The sequence below is a fragment of the Salminus brasiliensis genome, chromosome 20 (assembly GCF_030463535.1).
Source record: "Salminus brasiliensis chromosome 20, fSalBra1.hap2, whole genome shotgun sequence".
In the NCBI taxonomy this organism is placed as follows: domain Eukaryota; kingdom Metazoa; phylum Chordata; class Actinopteri; order Characiformes; family Bryconidae; genus Salminus; species Salminus brasiliensis.
This window is the reverse complement of record NC_132897.1, coordinates 5,840,058-5,858,025: the sequence shown is the minus strand read 5'-3', so window position 1 is coordinate 5,858,025 and position 17,968 is coordinate 5,840,058. Positions and strand designations below refer to the sequence as shown.

The 17,968-nt window shown below is 42.3% G+C and overlaps 1 protein-coding gene across 2 annotated transcripts in view; it reads left to right on the top strand.

Annotated features, from left to right (window-relative positions):
- ksr2 (kinase suppressor of ras 2) overlaps positions 1–17,968 on the top strand; it is a 138,860-nt gene that overhangs the window by 75,767 nt on the left and 45,125 nt on the right. For both annotated transcript variants that reach the window (XM_072664716.1, XM_072664715.1), the window contains exons 7-12: positions 1,454–1,523; positions 4,960–5,043; positions 10,218–10,303; positions 12,357–12,374; positions 13,239–13,348; positions 17,402–17,570. In XM_072664716.1, coding sequence (XP_072520817.1) covers positions 1,454–1,523; positions 4,960–5,043; positions 10,218–10,303; positions 12,357–12,374; positions 13,239–13,348; positions 17,402–17,570 — 537 coding nt within the window. The remainder of the gene's footprint in view (positions 1–1,453; positions 1,524–4,959; positions 5,044–10,217; positions 10,304–12,356; positions 12,375–13,238; positions 13,349–17,401; positions 17,571–17,968) is intronic.

Below are 17,968 nucleotides of genomic sequence, written 5' to 3'. Positions count from 1 at the left end.
TGTCCTTCTGAACTAACAGGGCTGCAGGACGCAAACACAATTATTGTCTAACTGGTCTCTATTCAGATATTATTGGGTTTCCTCCATTTGAGCGATGACAGCAGACCACCGATTATAATAATTCTCTCTAATTGCGGCCTGTTTACGCAGTGCAGCATTTTAGCATGGCAGAATGATGCTGATGGCTTACACTTCCATACCGCTCTAAAAGGTTAAAAGGTTTTTGCCCTTTGTCTTCTTTATTAGAAATTCTATCAGGCAGTTAGGACTGTAATCATCTGATAATTAACGACTTTATTTCATTAGGTTTTAATGAGAAATGCAAAGATAAATGTGCTTTTTAAAGCTGATGGTACTTGTTTGCTTTAGTGGCTTTAATATTTCATTGTGCTCAAAACCTCTCTGCTCTTCCGCTCTTCCATTATTCCGCTCTTCCGCTCTTCTGCTCCGTGTTGCTCCAGAGGTTACACCGTCTTTGGACCATGGAATTTCACAGATCTGCATCCTCTTGCCCTCTTGGGATGGATAAATGTTTTTTTTCCCTATAGGAGTGATTGGGTTGCAAAAGTTTGTAATGATGATACAAATACACTGGCAACACCCTACCACTTAGCAGTACTCTAGCAATCACTAAGCAACACCATAGCAACCACCCATTAACGCTATAGCACCTATTAAGCAACCACACTTTAGAAACCCTTTAGAATTTTTCTGGGATACCATAGCAACCACATATCAAGCTCATAACAACACCATAGCAACCACCTGGGATACCATAGCAACCACTTAGCAACACCCTTACAGCCACTAAGCAACACCATAGCAACCATCCATCAACGCTATAGCACCCATCTAGCAGCCACACTTTAGACACAGTTTAGAAATCATCTGGGATACCATTGCAGCCACATATCAACCTTGCCACAAGACCATAGCATCCACCTGGGATACCATAGCAACCATTTAGCAATATCCTAACAGCCACTAAGCAACACCATAGCAACCATCCATCAACACTATAGCACCCATCTAGCAGCCACACTTTAGACACAGTTTAGAAATCATCTGGGATACCGTTGCAGCCACATATCAACCTTGCCACAAGACCATAGCATCCACCTGAGATACCATAGAAACCACTTAGCAACACCCTAACAGGCAACCACCCAGCAACCCAATAGCACCCATCTAGCAGCCTTTATAAACACTTTAGAAATCATCTGGGATACCATAGCAACCACTTATCAATCACTAAACAACTTTGTAGCAAACCATAACAGCCACTTAGCAAACAGTTTGACACTAGTGATCACTTAGCAGCGGCCTAGCAACTGACTGTAAATGAGAACCCTTTACACTGCACGCCCATTTTGTGTTTCCTTCAGAAAATGCACCTTTCTAGTGTTCTAACTGCTCTCTCTCTCTCTCTCTCTCTCTCTCTCTCTCTCTCCAGATACACTGTCAGTTCCTCGCTGGTCTCCTCAGATCCCTCGCAGAGACTTGGGCAACTCCATTAAACACAGGTAACATCCTCTGAGTACGCTAATTGTATGCTAATCACAAAATGCAGCAATTATTGCGGCCCATTAAGTGTTTCTCCGTTCCTAGTTAAAGCCTCATTAAGTGATGACCCTAATGAACCACTGGCCAACCTACAGACCATCTGTCCCTCACTGAGCCTTTTGAGATGGTTTGGGAAGCAATGTGTCACTGCCCTGCAAAAACCTTGTATCTCTGAAATGGCAATTTACAGGATCAGTGGATTTTATTCCAAGTCATTTTGGAGCATTTCTATTGGTCCATTCATCTTGAAACTCGGATACAAGGTAAAGAGCAAGTGCCAGATTCACATGATGACAATAATCAGTAAAAAACGGAGGTTGTGACAAATTACTGGTACAGCTGCTGCATTATTGCACATGATCTAACAATAAAGATTCCTGTTTTTCACCCAGGCGGCCCGGGTTCGACTCTCGGCATGGGAACAGTATATTTGGGGCTGTGGTAGTTCAATGGCTAGAGCACCAGGCTATTGATGACAGGGTTGTGGGTTCAATACCTGTGCTCAACAAACTGCCACTGTTAGGCCCTTGAGCAAGGCCCTTCACCCTCTCTGCTCCCCAAGCATTGCAGCGATGATCACTAGTGTGTGTGTGTGTTCACTGCACGAATGGGCTAAAGACGGAGGGCAAATTCTGTTTGTGTTGAGAGTCTGTGAGGCCAGTGTGAGGCATTTTGCTGAACGTAAACTGTCTGTGGTCGTACCTGTAAACTGAATCTTACAGTCTGGGTTGATGGCAAAATAATAGCATTTATACCTTAAGTAAAAGTGTGCCGTAGAACAGTGCGTCTGTGTGTATGTCAGTGTGTGTGTATGTGCCTACTCACCTGTGTGAGTGTGTGGTGGAGTAGTTAAAAATGTCAGACCAATTAAAGTGAGTGGTTGTCTGGTTGCCTTGACCGTCTGCGCATGAACTGAATCTACGATTTTTCCCAAATGCCACACATCTCACAGTTACGACGGTAGACGGTTGGCGCGGCGTAGAGAACCATGGCGAGAGAACAGGGAGGAATAAGTGCTGTTTAACAGAGCTTAACCCTTTGAAGACGAGGGTTAATGCTTCTGCTTTGGTGTACTTTTCAAATGTCATTACGTTTACATTGGATCTGCATTCTTTATCCAGAGGTTTGCATCTGTACTTCTTTTATCTACAGGTTTTTATGCCAGGTATTGATGCTTGTTTCACCAAGCGAGCAGTAATTGACCTCTTCATGCTAAACCAACAGCAAATGAATTGGCTAGGCTTTAGAAAACATGCCATTTTCCAATTTCCTGCCCAATTCAGCCGAGCCAATTAACCCACCCACTCATCAGGACTCCCCCTACTATCCTCCTACTATCACTTCCAGTGCTCCCAACACTAGAAGGGTGAGGACAAGCACATGCCTCTTCCGATACATGTAATGTGAGCCACCGCCTCTTTTTAAACTGTGCTAAGCAGCTAATGTGCTCAGATGGAAGCATGGCTCCCCAGCTCTGACTACATCAGCTTACAGATGCCTGTGCTGACCAGCATCACAATGGGAGTGATGAGTAGAGAGAGCACCATCTACTCATCCAAAGTCCAAAGTATGTCCAGTTGTGCTCTCTCAGGCTCTGGCTGCGGATGGCTAAGTAGCATGACCAATGATTGAAACTCAGGATCCTCAGGCCATAGTGGTAGTGCATTGGACTGCTGAGGCACTAAGAGCCCCATGTCTCCATTTTTGCCTGGCAGGTGGTCTGTACACTGCATTTCAGGATGACTGGATCAATTGAAATACTCAGAAATTACTTGGGATTAAAATTGTGTTTACATTGAGTTCCATTGAAATAAATTGAAGCCTGCTTGCCTGGACAGAAGAGACTCCAACAGAAGCAGGATAAACTCTTTTTTTAATACCCTTATTTTCAAAAGAATACAGTGAATTAGCAGGTGTCCCAATACTTTTGTCAATATGGTGTATCTACCTATCTGTCTGAAATTGCTTTGCATTTCTGATGTTGGGAAGTGGCACAGGACATCACATGCGTGTCATAGTTGTAGATTTAAAAGGCCTCACTCATTAACCCAGGAGGACTGCTCTGCACACTGCATGGAGCTGCTTCAGCTTCTGCTTTTGGGGCTTTAAAAAAAAAAAAGCTCAAATAATAAAGGAGCATTGAGGACATTTCCGAGTCCTACTCTGGGCTCTGAGACAACACTGAGTCAAAGTAATGTTGAGGACAAGTCACCTGACCAAGACCAATCTAAGCAGATACACTCTATACTTCTGTACGGAGGCCGCTCTTGACGGAGACGAGGTACAGCGGCCGCACGCAAGAAGAAGGCGAAAAAACATCTGGGTGATGAGTCTCCAGCCGGGGCACATGAAAGGAAATGATTACTTTTCTGCTTCCGCAGTTGTATTTGGGAGTGGTCTGTTTATGTGGACACTTGACCTTTTAGAACATGCGCTGGAGGGTTATGAGGACACTTAGAGTAGAGGCCCAGTCACTGAATAGGAATGCCTAGGACAAATATTTGGTGCTTTTGCCTTGAGATTCACAGTGGCCATTTGAGAAAAGACGGCTGGATTCAGAACACCCAATCCTTTCAGCTTTCTCTTCGGTTTGCTTAATTGGGGTCCAATTTTCTGAAGATTTGAAGTCCACCTCTGACCATCCGTCTTTGATGACCTGTGCGACTAACACAGATGAGGTTGAAAAAAAAAAAAAAAGGCACACGAGCGAGGGCCTTAGTCAGTTTCCAACTGTTTAAACAGATCTTAAGTGTGGAGGCGTGGGCGGGATGGATCTGCCTTCGCTTTTACCACACAATGCAACCCAGCCTAAATGAAGACATTTCAGTCCTGTCAGAGCCCATTAGTCATGTTCCATTAGCTGTCAGTGTCGGTTCATGCCAAAGAACTCCAGCGCTACATCTCAATGGCCTTTTTATTGCTGTGCACATAGTCTATGTGCCTGCTTATATGAGCGGAAAAGAGAGCAAGATGGACAGACTGACAGACGAGGACCCAAAACTCTATAAGCCTCGTATCTATTTTGAATGATAACCATCTTACGGCTCCGATGTAGCCATAAGGCTTTTGGCCCGTCGTATATGGCAGAAGCACAGCTGGGCGTTTAGGAGAGATTGAAAGACGCTGAGTCACAATTAAATTACTCTGTATTGAATATTCGAGGAGGAGCGCCTATCTTTGCGTATAGCCTGTCTCTCAATGAAAAGGTTATTGGGTAAATACGACTGCTGCTTTGACACATTCAGCTCCTTCATTGCTGGAGGCTGGAAATTGCAGTCAGAAGGTCAAGCCAGATCTTTCGGAGTGAAATCTGGTCCAGAAATTGATAGAGTTTGATGGTCTGCTTTTTAACAGTGCGTTAACATCTAAAATCCTCCCGATTTGTGTGTTTTGCAGATTTTCCACCAAGTACTGGATGTCGCAGACCTGTATAGTCTGCGGGAAAGGAATGTTATTCGGCCTGAAGTGCAAAACCTGCAAGTAAGTGTGCTAAATGCCTCTGGATTGTTGTGGGAATTATATCTTATAAAAAAGCTGTTTTGAATTTATGGTCTATTTAAAGTGTTACAGTCTCATCATCAGTTTACTGAGCATATTCCATACACCGCATGAGGAGGAAGATTGGCGGGGGGCATGTATGAGTGGAGGGATTTCCCATTGGTAAAAAAAAAATGAGAGCAGAGCCTCTTAGACTGGACAGGATACGTCCAAGAGTAGCATAATGAACTGTATTAATGAAGTGGCCGGTAGGCTATTTTCACTTTCTGACTAAATGCCAAAGTGCCACCAAGCTTCATTTTGGGGAAATGGACCATGCCCCAACTCCTCCTCCACAGCCCCTCCTCCCTACATACAGTATAGCCTTCACTCTCACTTCAGCTTCATGTCAAACAATATCACAGCTTCCAATCTTCCCCTTACTCATCTCACCTAAGGGGCGGTTCTTAAGCAGAAGAATATGGAGTGTTCTTTCAGAAATTGGTGGTGAAGGACCTGCACTGACTTCTAGAAGCAATTCTTGCCTGGAAGCAAAGCGATTTTCATTCACAAGCCATTAAACCATCCAGGAGTCCCTGTCCGTCAGTTTCGTCTTTCGGACACAATTCTGAGGTGAAGTTCCTGTAGACTGGTGGGATTTCTGCCACTGCTGGTAGACCCGTATGACCGTAAGCTTTCATGCACCTGCAGATTCAGCTGCTTCCATCACGCTATGGTCTTGGGCCACACCCAAATGCAATCACTCCTTTTAGCCATGCATTAATTACACTCACTGCACTCACCACATCTTGATAATCTATGAACTCTGTCACACACCCTGTAGGGATGTGCAGCGCCATCTGTAGGAGCCTGAAGTTACTACCACCTTTAATAACCTAATTTGTTCTCCAGGGAGTTTATTTTATTTAATGTATATTATATTAATTAATGTAATGTTTGCATTTTCAATCTAAATTAGCCTCAGTGTACTCTGAGCTTAAATAAATGTTTATTGGTTGGTTGATTGACTGATTGGATTCTGCTCCATTTTTAGACAGAATTGGATGTTATTTAAGGTTGATGTGGAGATTCTGGAGAACCTGGAGTAGTTGTTTTGACTTTATAGTCCAGCAGTTTTAAAAAAAGGATGTAAAGCGTTGACTGTCATTCCGAATCTAAGGATTTCTTCACCTGTTTCATTTTAATAAGGAATGCTGTCATGCCTTATATATAGATGAGCAGTGGGTGTAAAAAGTGTTGTTTTGATTTTAGAGTTCTGCAGTTTCAAAAGTGTTGAATGTCAACCTGAATTTGAGCAAATTTTGAATGCATGCGTTGAACATAGAAATTGAGAGGGTGTAAAAAAGGGTTATCACTGTTTAGACTCCAGCAGTTTTTGAAGCTTACACAAAGCCTGAGTCATGTTTTCTATACACTGATCGGCCACAACATTAGTACCACTGACAAGTGAGGTGGAAAACACTGATTCTACTGTGGCGTCTGTCAAAGGATGGATATATTAGGCAGAAAGTCAACAGTCAGGTCTTAAAGGTAATGTTGTTGTTAAAAGCAGGACAAATGGGCAAGCATAAGAATCTGAGCCACTTTCTCTTTGATGTTCGAGACAACTGGGTCAGAACATCTAGAGAACATCAGGCTGGTCTTGTGGAGTGTTCCTGGTATGCAGTGGTCAGCACCTACCAAAAGTGGTCTGAGAAATCACTAAGACAAGGTCATGGACACCTAAGTCTCATTGATCCAATTCATGGCTGATATATTGTGGATATTGTGTCGCTAGGCATGGATTCCTACGATACACCACCAACACAATGAGCTAATAGAATAAATAAATATATAATAAATAAATAAATAAATAAAATAAAACTGTTTACCCAACCAGCATCTTACCTATCTGACCTCAATGCCTCAAACCCTGGATTCAAGCACAAGGAATTTTAATTCCAGCAATCCACCAAAATGCTTTCCAGCTTAGTCAAAGCCTTTATCATCTAACACACTTTCACTCTGTAACTAGGTCTTTCACTGCTGACCCACACTGGCTCAAACTCTCATCCAATTTCCCCACCTAGAAGCTGTCGTTCTCCTATACTTCTGCTGCGTTGGACGTTGATGGGTTGGTGTTTTAAGGCATCCTCTACATACCTCCAACCAACCACAATCCAAGACCTCTGAACAGTTTCTTACACCCAAACTCCATATTATCATACGCTGACTGTAAACTGGAGTTGTGAAAAAATGCATTTACACAAGAGCAACATGCTTGAAGTCCCTCGTGCTCCTAGTCCGATGTCCTAAAAATTCCATCGCTACCTTCCAAGTTCAGAACTAAGTTCTTCCACTTCTCTCGTAGCCCCAGCTCCACTCATCATAGCAGAATCTGGCCTGCTAGCACAAAGTAATGAAATTGATGGTGAAGGTCCTGCGCTGACTTCTAGAAGCAGTTCTTGCCTGGAAGTGAAGTTTTTTATTCACAAGCCATTAAAGCATCCAGGAGTCCCTGTCCATCAGTTTCGTCTTTCGGTCACAATTTTAAGGTGAAGTTCCTGTAGACTGGTGGGATTTCTGCCACTGCTGGTAGACCCGTATGACCGTAAGCTTCCATACACCTGCAAATTTAGCTGCTTCCATCATGCTATGGTCTTGGGCCACACCCAAATGCAATCATTCCTTTTAGCCATGCATTAATTCCACTCACTGCACTCACCACATCTTGATAATCTATTAACTCTGTCACACACGCTGTAGGGATGTGCAGCGCCATCTGTAGGAGCCTGAAGTTACTACCACCTTAAATAACCTAATTTGTTTCTCCAGGGAGTTTATTTTATTTGTTTTATTTTATATTAACAAATCTTTTGCATTTTCAATCCAAATTACCCTCAGTGTACTCTGAGCTTAAATAAACGTTCATTGGTTGGTTGGTTGGTTGGTTGGTTGGTTGGTTGGTTGATTGATTGATTGATTGATTGACTGATTGGAGCTGGCCTTCTAGCACAAAGCAGAAGCCACCCCACTGGTTCCTATCTGGTTGAAAATGTGGTTTTCTTAGCTGAATGGGAAAAAAACAACCCACACAGCACCAGACATCGTATGGACGTTGTTTTTTGGGCTAAATGTGGTCTGCCATGGCCGAAAGAGAGGTGTTGACAGTTGGGTTGTGTTTAGTCCATCTGATTTGGTCTAGGGTCAGTCACACGCTTAAGGTTAAAGTTGCTGATGCAACCCGAAAACTATGTCAACTTTAGACATAGAGGGACGTCTTTTTCTAAACGTCTTTTCAGCTGCCTTTTACTTTTCCACTGATTTTCAGCGGTGTTAAGACATCATGCAAAGTCAGTCTTCTTTTTTTTAACAGGTTTTTGCTGGGTGGAAAGGGAAGGAAAGAATCAACGTGGGCCTATTTTTTTAGGCCATCGTAAAGAGCCATAACAGCACTAACCGGAAACATAGTAAATGAACCTACTGGACAGAAAATTGGCCTGGCAGCTGCTGCAATCCTATATTTGGCCTTTGATTGCTGGAGGCCCTAGCATTTTTCGCCTCACTCACCGTAGCACCCACTTCCTGTGTCTTATCAGGTCATTTCCCAATGCTGAGTGTGTAAGCGCTGTCCCTGTTGTTAATGACGTACGAGACTGTTGATTTTTGCATGCCCGAAAGGCTCGGCTAGTTCTATAATTGACTTATTCTGGTCTTGCGATCTCATGACCTGCTTTCCTTCCATTTACTCTTGGTCCTCGTGCTGTCAGTGATCCACACATGCTGTGCACTTATTTTGGTACTTCAAAATAATAAAAAGAGAAGAAGGAATGAGGTTTCTGAGATGGTTATCGTCTTGCAGGACCAGGAATACTTCAGTGGGCTCGACATTTTAACTCTCCAGTTAGTCCAGTTAGTTAGATTCATACATTGAGTTGATAGCTGGACGACCTCTAAGCTTTTATTGATATCTACTACTTTCTCATATCCAAGGGCTTATCTTCTAGCTACTGGGATTTCTGGATTGAGTTTTAAGCATCATGTATGGGCATTTATGTAGTACTAGAGGAGTGTCCCCCTAACACATCAGGGTATCTTGACAGTATCTTAGTGTTAAGACCATCTTAACTGGTAGTGAGAGTGTTCAGTCAATCGACTATCTAGAAATCATCTTCGTGTCTAAATCTGTTATTTCTAAAGTACATTACGTGGACAAAAGTATTGGGACAACTGCTCATTCATTGTTTCTTCAGAAAGTAAGGGGATTCAATTTGATTGCATTCATCAACAAGAGCCAGGAGTTCAGGATGTTGGATGATCATCACCCCACCTCATCCCATCCCTACTGCATTATTAGTGGAATACTGCTGGGGGGCTTTATTCCACTGTAGCCCATGCCTGGCATTAGGTTTACTGCTAATAGGGTTTAATGTTTATCTGCTTCAGAGAGTCCTATTCTATTGGCAGTATTTCCTTACAAGGACTTGAAACGATATGTGTGTGTTATGTGTGTGCAGCTTAAAGTAGCATTCATTAGAAGGGGTGTCCACAAACATATGGGCATGCAGTGTAGATGTGAGGCAGACTTGTAGCATTCAAGAAAATGATGTAGAATTGGGTGAAGCATGCTTTCGGTAGATAGCTGAAGCCAGTGTTTCTAGTAGTGCTACCTCTCGAATAATGTAGCCTTGATGATTATACCTTTCCTGTCCAGCCCTCCTCTCATAGTGTGCTTTTACTAAAATGCCTGTAACTGCCGCATCAGTGGACATGGCTTTAATGCAAAGGTCGGGGCCTGATTTTAGTGCTGAAGGACACTGGCGTCTTGCCAGATTTAATGCCAATGAGCTGCAGAGGAAAAACACCTCCGAATATGTTTGGAAGTGATGACATTAGAGTCTGAATAAAGAAGAGCTGAATATACTGAGTGTGTCTGTTTTGCTTTTAAGCACATTAAAAGACCCCCTTTGAATTCCCTCTTTGTCTTCTGAATTGCGCCTGGAGTTTCAGATGATATTAATTATCATTAAAAACAAATGATTTAAATAAATTAAACGTCTTATAATATCATACTTCTTGAATATTGAAATCAAGGCAGTTCACTTGCTGTAGGCGCTCTCTTACTTGAGTGCATGGATTGGCAAATTAAACTCTTGGCTCTTCTTTGTGTCTGATAGGTTGAAGTGCCACAATAAATGTACCAAAGAAGCACCTCCTTGCCATTTGCTGATCTACCATCGAGGAGGAAGAGACTCGTTTAAAGGTATTTCACCTTTTTTCCCCGTTTTATACTTTCCCAGGGTCTATTTTGTCATTTTGCTTAAAATTGAAATGAATGCTGTATGAATTACAGTGCTGATCAGGACTGATCCAGGCATATTTTAATGGATCGGGTACCGGCTATTTTAATCCCAGTCGAGTACTGAGTTTTTATTTTAACCACACTGTTCAGATCACCATCTGGTGTCCTTAAAGGCAACATTAAGAGCCATAATTTCCAGGTTTCCGGTTGCAGCAGTGCGGGCGTTCTCAGTAGGTAAATAAATAAAAGAGTTGAGATTCTGCTGTGTGGAGCTAATGAAAACAATGGAGCTAATGAAAACAGCCAATAATATCCGACCCTTTTTAAAAGCATCACTGAAACGCTCCGTTTTGCCAACAGGAGAATTGCTCGCCTTTCTCTGTTTGTGCACTGAAGATCCCATTCAGAACAGTATGGAGGTTAACGCTAATGCTAACACACACACACGCTATATAAACCCAAATCACACACAGCACATTCACCCACTATAACCTAGTTATTACACACCAGCAGACCAACAACCACATATATCAGTCCAGAGTGTGTACCACTACACACACTTACACACAGGAAGTGATTAGACTGCAGTGTTGTAAAGGAGCTGGGAGCTGATTGGTCAGGGAGGAGAGTCAGACTGGATTAGAAGATATTAAACACTATAATTTTGAGAAAAGTCTCGACTAAACTAAATCAATCAGTCCAGAAAGTCTCGTTATAGAAACTGATACTAAAAATGTTACTGAACGGATTCATCAGCAGCTCATCTGATCTAAACTGTGGGGCTGGATTATTTATACACACACAGAGATCGGATCAGTATCTGCTGATACTCAGCATTAAGACATTTGGATTTGAACGGAGGGCTTGATCGGGACATCTCTAGCTTCTTTATTGTTAAAGCAGCATTATGGAGAATTGGTATTTCAGTGTGCATTTCTGGACAAGCTGGAAGATACAGAACCGGATTTAGGCAGTAGAGTAATACTACAGGATTTAACACAAATATGACTCAGGTTACGCAGCGCTACACAGTTCGCAGACAGGACCGATTTTGGGCACCTTTCTGGGACAGGGGATTATTATTGCTGGTTATTATTGCAGAAGAATTCCATACGAACCATGGATCGATTGCGCAATTTCGAGCATCACTTTTCTGAGCTAATCTATTCATTTTAATTATTATCCTTGAATACAAACACTCAAGCATGTTACGGCCAAAACACACCCATGATTAATTAAGATATCTAGTACATGTCTTTTGTGCGTTTCGAGCCACGCTAGGCGTACTTTTCCCATCGTTACTATAGCAAAGACACACTGACACGCCCTAAATATGTTGCTTCTGAAGTACATTGTGTGGACAAAAGTATTAGGACACCTGCTTATTCATTGTTTCTTCAGAAAGTAAGGGGATTCAATTTGATTGCATTCATCAACAAGAGCCAGGAGTTCAGGATGTTGGGTGATCATCACCCCAACTCATCCCATCCCTACTGCTCCACATGCTGGGGGGCTTCATTCCATTCTAGCCCACGCCTGGCATTAGGCATAATGCTAATAGGGTCATGTTTATCTGCTTCAGAGAGTCCTATTCTATTGCCAGTATTTCCTTACAAGGACTGGACACGCTATGTGTGTGTGTATCTGTGTCATATCTGTGTCAGCAATGGGTGCAGCTTAAAGTAGCATTCATTATTAGGGGTGTCCACAAACATTTGGACATGTGGGCATGTCTTTTGTGCATTTCAAGCCGTGCTAGGCGTACTTTTCCCATCGTTACGATAGCAAAGACACACTGACACAGCCTAAATCAAGCGGCGGTTGACGGCTTACATAAAGGTCGCTAAAATGGGGCACAAAGGGGTCATGGGGTGTCACTGTAGGTGTTGTATGACTGTTTACTCTCTGCCTTTACTTTCCTCTCAATTTCCCTAATCTCTCGTTTTTGGCCTCTTTTTCTCACCCTCTTTTGTACCTGCCTTCCCACTTTCTTCCCTCTTCCACCTTCCTGAAGATCAAGGAACGACTCAAGGTAATGCAATCGATGTATGTATGTTTGTGGGCGAGCTAATGACATTTGGAGGGCAGGCGTCACAGTGGATTTCCTCTGGAAAGACTTTCCTCGGCAACCTACACTAAAAAACAAAGGTGCTACAAAAGGCTTTTTCAGCGCTGACTGACATAGAAGAACCACTTTTGGGTCTAGAAGGAACCGGTTTTGTCATTTTATAAAGATTTGTGAAGAATTTGTAAACTGGTAAATAACTTCCAACATCCAGAGAAGGTTCTTAAAAGATCCCCCACACTTCTTTATAGATCTCTATGACAAACATGCATGTTTGAGGACCTAAAAGTAGGTCTATCTTGTTGTATAGGGGGAAAATAGGACAACTCTAAGGGCCTGTGATTGATAGGGGCCCTAATAAATGTATTAATGGAGTATTTTGGCAGAATTAGGGTTGTAGGGTTGTAGGGTTGCCCAGTGTAATATCTTTTCATGGGGGGCAAAATTCCTGCTTCTATGGCTTTCCGCGCTGCATACCTTTTGTAGCACCTTTACTTTTGAGAGTGTGTATAGCTGCCTAGCAGCAGTCAGCCCTGCTTATAGCTTTCTGACACCTGTTCAAGACCAATTGACGCCCAGACTTTCATAGCGCACTCAGGGAATCGACTCCACACATCTACATAATCAGTTATGACACTTTTTTCATCAGTTCGTGGAACAGGCTCATATAAACATATTATAATATCTTTGTGTAGCACCCTTCAATTATAACGTGTCAAGTTATGTTTTTTTTTTTTTGTTGTTACCATGACCACTGTTTTTCTGTTACCGGGACAACGGCCTGCAGTTACCGTGGATACTATTTCCCCCCCCCCTCTCTTCCATTCTCAGCTCGTCAGCTTGTCAGGACCGAGTCGGTACCGTGTGACATAAACAACCCCCTCAGGTACACGGACCTGCACATCAGCCAGACTCTGCCCAAAACCAACAAAATCAACAAGGTGGGTTCTTCTCGCCCTCCCCTTTTGCTGAACTCTTCAGCAGATCAACTCCATCCTTATTCACTCTCACTTATTGGTAAGCCTAGTTATACTATGTGGACAAAAGTATTGGGACACCTGCTCATTCCTTGTTTCTTTTAAAATCAAGGGTATTAAAAAAGAGATTATCCTGCTGTTGTTTGGAGCAGGAAAGAAAGGCTTTCCAAGGCTGTTCAAGGAAGATTTTCTACTAAATTTGATTGGACCATTGCTGTGAGGAAGTCAGGATGTAGTACTGGATGGAGCACTATCCGTCATTTCGGAGAAAACAGTTCTTCCACTGCTCCACAGCTCAGTGCTGGGGGGCTTTATACCCCTCTAGCCCACGCCTGGCATTAGGCAGTCCTATTCTATTGGCAGTACTTCTCTACAGGGACTAGACAAACTGTGTGCGTCAGCAATAGATGCAACTTAAAGTAGCTGAATGCGTTCATTAAAAGGGGTGTCCACAAACATTTGTCCATATAGTTTAGCCGAGGTTCTGGTTTCTGGAAAATAATTGCCTTGGTTCGTTTGAGGGCGCTTGGCCTAAGTGGCTGGTGTTTGCTGTGCTTATTAGTTGCCTGAGGATTCCAGCTGAATTTTAATCCTCTGCTCTATCGATCGCGGCACGCGTTCAGGCCGAGACACCTCTCATAGCACTGCTCTGACTTCGCCGCTGAAGAATACACCCATCAGGGAGTGGAGAGTCTATCAAATCAGAGCATCAAAGCATGTGTTAATCAGAATTACACCAAAGCTTTGGTGCTTTATGGAGGAAAGCAGACAGACTGGACCGTGGAGATATGAGTAGGAGGATGCCGGTCAGATAGTCTGCTAAGCCTATTAGTGTAAGATGTTAATGAACTAATTAAATGAAGTACACGGGCAATCAAAAGATAATGATCAGTGATAAACACCAAAAAAAAACAAGAGATGTGTTTGAGTATTGTGAAGATTCTCCTCTGGCCTTGACGACCGCGTCACCCTGCTCGGTCTGCACACCTCCTGTAGTCGGATTGAATTTTTCTTCTCTCAGATTTTCAGTCCTACCAGTTCTCAGTTAATCTGCTGATTTAAAAAAATACTTCAGTGAAAAAGTTAATTAGCGTGATTGACCAATGACCCCAGATGCAGTCGATCAACCAAGAAATGGTTGGTGTTGGAAGTTTGCTTCTTTAGTTTACAAAGGGAGATGCTAGGCTAATGGTGCTAACAAACACTAGACTTGGACTGTCACCAATCTTATCTTGGGAAATACATGTTCATTTCTTTGCTTAAAAAATGTATCGAGCTACATGTTTAATATGTTTACTAGCTTCAAAATTGTAATCATATATATATATATATATATATATATATATATATATATATATATATATACCTCTTTAGTATATACCTCCACCATTCACCTACGTAGAAAAGCACATCATCACATTACTCATACATGTTTTAAACCACATTTACATTTAAAAAAAAAAAATTATTTAATTAATTTATTATCAAACATCTCAGAGTTCAGAATTCTGATCCTAGGTGATCCTAGGATTTGGAAAGGTGATCCCAGATCCTAGGTCCTCTTGATCTGAGATGCTTGATATATGAGACCCATTGTCAGCTGCAAACAAATGAACATCTGGATGTGACGTTTTTTGGGCATATCTTATAAAAATGCATCTTCAGTTGTACGTTTGTTAGCAACATTAGCTTAGCATCCCCTATTCAGAGACCGAACATGTCTTGGCTGATCGACTGCATAAGGTATATTTGATCGTGTTTATTCGATTTTTCACCTTATTGGCATATCAAGTATTTTTAGTGGGGATAATCCTTTTAATAACATCTAGACTTGCTGCAAAACATCAGTGTATGACATATGCACATCGAAGCAGTTCTTCTCAGTGTACAAATCAGTAAAATCATTTAGAGTTAACGTCAGTACATATTCACCTTTTATGCTCAATATACAGTGTATTAAACCCATGTCTGAGTAGCGGCAGTGTCCTGTACGGGGCTGGGTAATACCAATGCAACTTCTTATTAGTTGACAGAATTTCTTGTTATTATTTGATGAGCAGGAATGTTTCTATCCCACTGGCCAAGGCAAGAAAGACGTGACTGCTTTGAATTGTGGGTTTCTATTGGGGTGAGATGCACACAAGACACAACGGAGTGTCCGTATGAGGACCCCTTGGGCATCTAGCTCATCACTGACCCACTGAAGCTTCATAATATAGTCTCTAATGATGAAGCGGCATTTCATAATGCCAACTCGCATTTCGCCCCGTCGTATGAAAAACTCATAACATAGTTATTTTTTCACACCATTTCAAAAATGCCAGCTGCCCTTTACACAGTGTGAACATTTCATGAGGAATAAACCAATAGAAATGCTCCAAACTGACTGGGAATAAAATCCTGTTAGTTAACATTCATTAAAGTTAGCAGATTTGTTCACATAACTTTTGCATATTAAGTTTTGGTTTCGAGATGCAAGATGTTTTTTAATGAGAGCGGCAGTCAGTCGGTGTTGTGTAGCTCTCTGACTGACTAGGTATGAGGACTGTGAAATGATGAACATTTAATCCATATTAATCACTGTTTTAGTTTATCAGAATAACGTCTGACTAATTTGTTTTTGACCCCATTTTTCCACCCAATTACTCAACCCCTGTTCACATGAACTCCCCCTTTCACTAGCGATGCCCCCAAAACTAGGAGAGTGAAGGCTAGCACACGCCTCCTCCGACACATGTGCAGCCAGCCTGCGCCTCTTTTCCAGATGCCGCTGATGCAGCATTGCCAGGTAGCCAGCATGTGCAGCTCCCCAGCTCCCCAGCTCAGATACAACAGCTTACATACGCCTGTGCGGACCAACATCACACTCGGGGTGATGAGTGGAGGAAGTGCCCTCAACCCACTCCTGAGAGAGTAAGGCCAAGTGTGCTCTCTCTGAGTCCGGCTGCTGATGGCGAGCAAATGCATTTGTTTTATTTGCTCATATTTGACTCTACAAATAAATATTTTCACTGTTTTTAATGATGTTATAATGAAAGTAGATGAGTAGTCAGAATATACACTACTGGTCAGAAGTTTTGGGACACCCCCAATTTTTTACTGTTTTTATTGACATTTAAGCTCTTCAACTAATTAAACTAACTAGTAAATGTAAATGGTAGATGGTAAGCAGTGAACTGCTTAAAATTAAAATGTAAAGATATTGTAAATTGCCATGATAAGGTCCCTTTTTATGGAACAGGTTATTGGTTAACAACTTACATCTGGTATGTAAGCAATGGAAGGAAATGTAGCTTACAATTTACAAAGCCTTTATCTGTATAAGCAGTGCTAGAACTACGATAACCCAAACAGCCGACAACCCGAACAGCCCAACCTAACCCAAACCAGCCCAAACCAGCCCAGACATGCCGAACATGCAGGTAGACTTAAATCTGGAGGCTGTGAACACATTACAGGATTGAAGAGGCATTTCTAAAATGTGATCACAAAAAAATCAGATTTGAGCCAAATGATGTATGTATTATTTTCGGTAATTCTGCATTATGCCCATTATTTTTGGAAATGGACATAAACTGACTGTGAAAATTGCTTGATTTCCACAGGGTGGAAATTTTCATGAAGGTATAATATTAAAATTAGCTCCATGTGTTGGGTAGCTGGCTTGGCCAGGCTTCATGCCTGTGGGCCTGTGGCTCTGGCTTCGGCACTAATACAGTCCTCCTGGTTTCTGGATGATCACTCTCTCCTGAGGGTGGAAAATAAGAATGTATGGGTGCCAGAACAGCAATGAACAGAGATGTCAGTCCCACTTTTGGACCCTGAATATCTGACACTTAAAAGAATTCTCGTCTTGTCAAGATAATCTCCATCTTCCGCATCTGTACCACGGTCGTTTACCAGGGACAATCATTTGGACACATTCCCGTGTGCTTGGAACAGTGCAAACTGACTGGATTTCTCTTGTTTTCTGCCTCCCTTTCTTTGTCTCTCTCTCTCTCTCTCTCTCTCTCTCAGGACCACATCCCTGTGCCGTATCAGCCTGACTCCAGCAGTAACCCCTCCTCTACCACCTCCTCCACCCCGTCATCCCCTGCGCCTCCTCTTCCCCCCAGTGCGACTCCTCCCTCCCCGCTCCACCCTTCCCCTCAAAGCATCCGACAACCCAAACAGCCCAACCTAACAGGTATGTCTAGAAAGCTGCCCACACACCCCAAACATGCAGGTGGAGTTAAACCTGGAGGCTATGTTCACATTACAGGGTTGAGGAAGATCGAATCCAGTTTCTTTTCCACAATGTGAACACAAAAGAATCTGAATTCTATCAAATCAGATTCAAGACACTTTTTATATGTGTTTTAATGATTCTCTGGACTCTCAAAAAGTCTTATAACATTTTATAAAGTGTAAAAAATGGAGGTCACACAATATCTGAAGCCTATTATTTAAATTATTTATATAAGTGTGAGTCTGTTTACACCTATGGCAGATGTGGGTTGCTTACAAACACCATGCAGATAGAAAATGTGTCAGATCACAGCAAATAAAGCCTGTAATGTGGCACGTTTACCACATCTGGTGTGA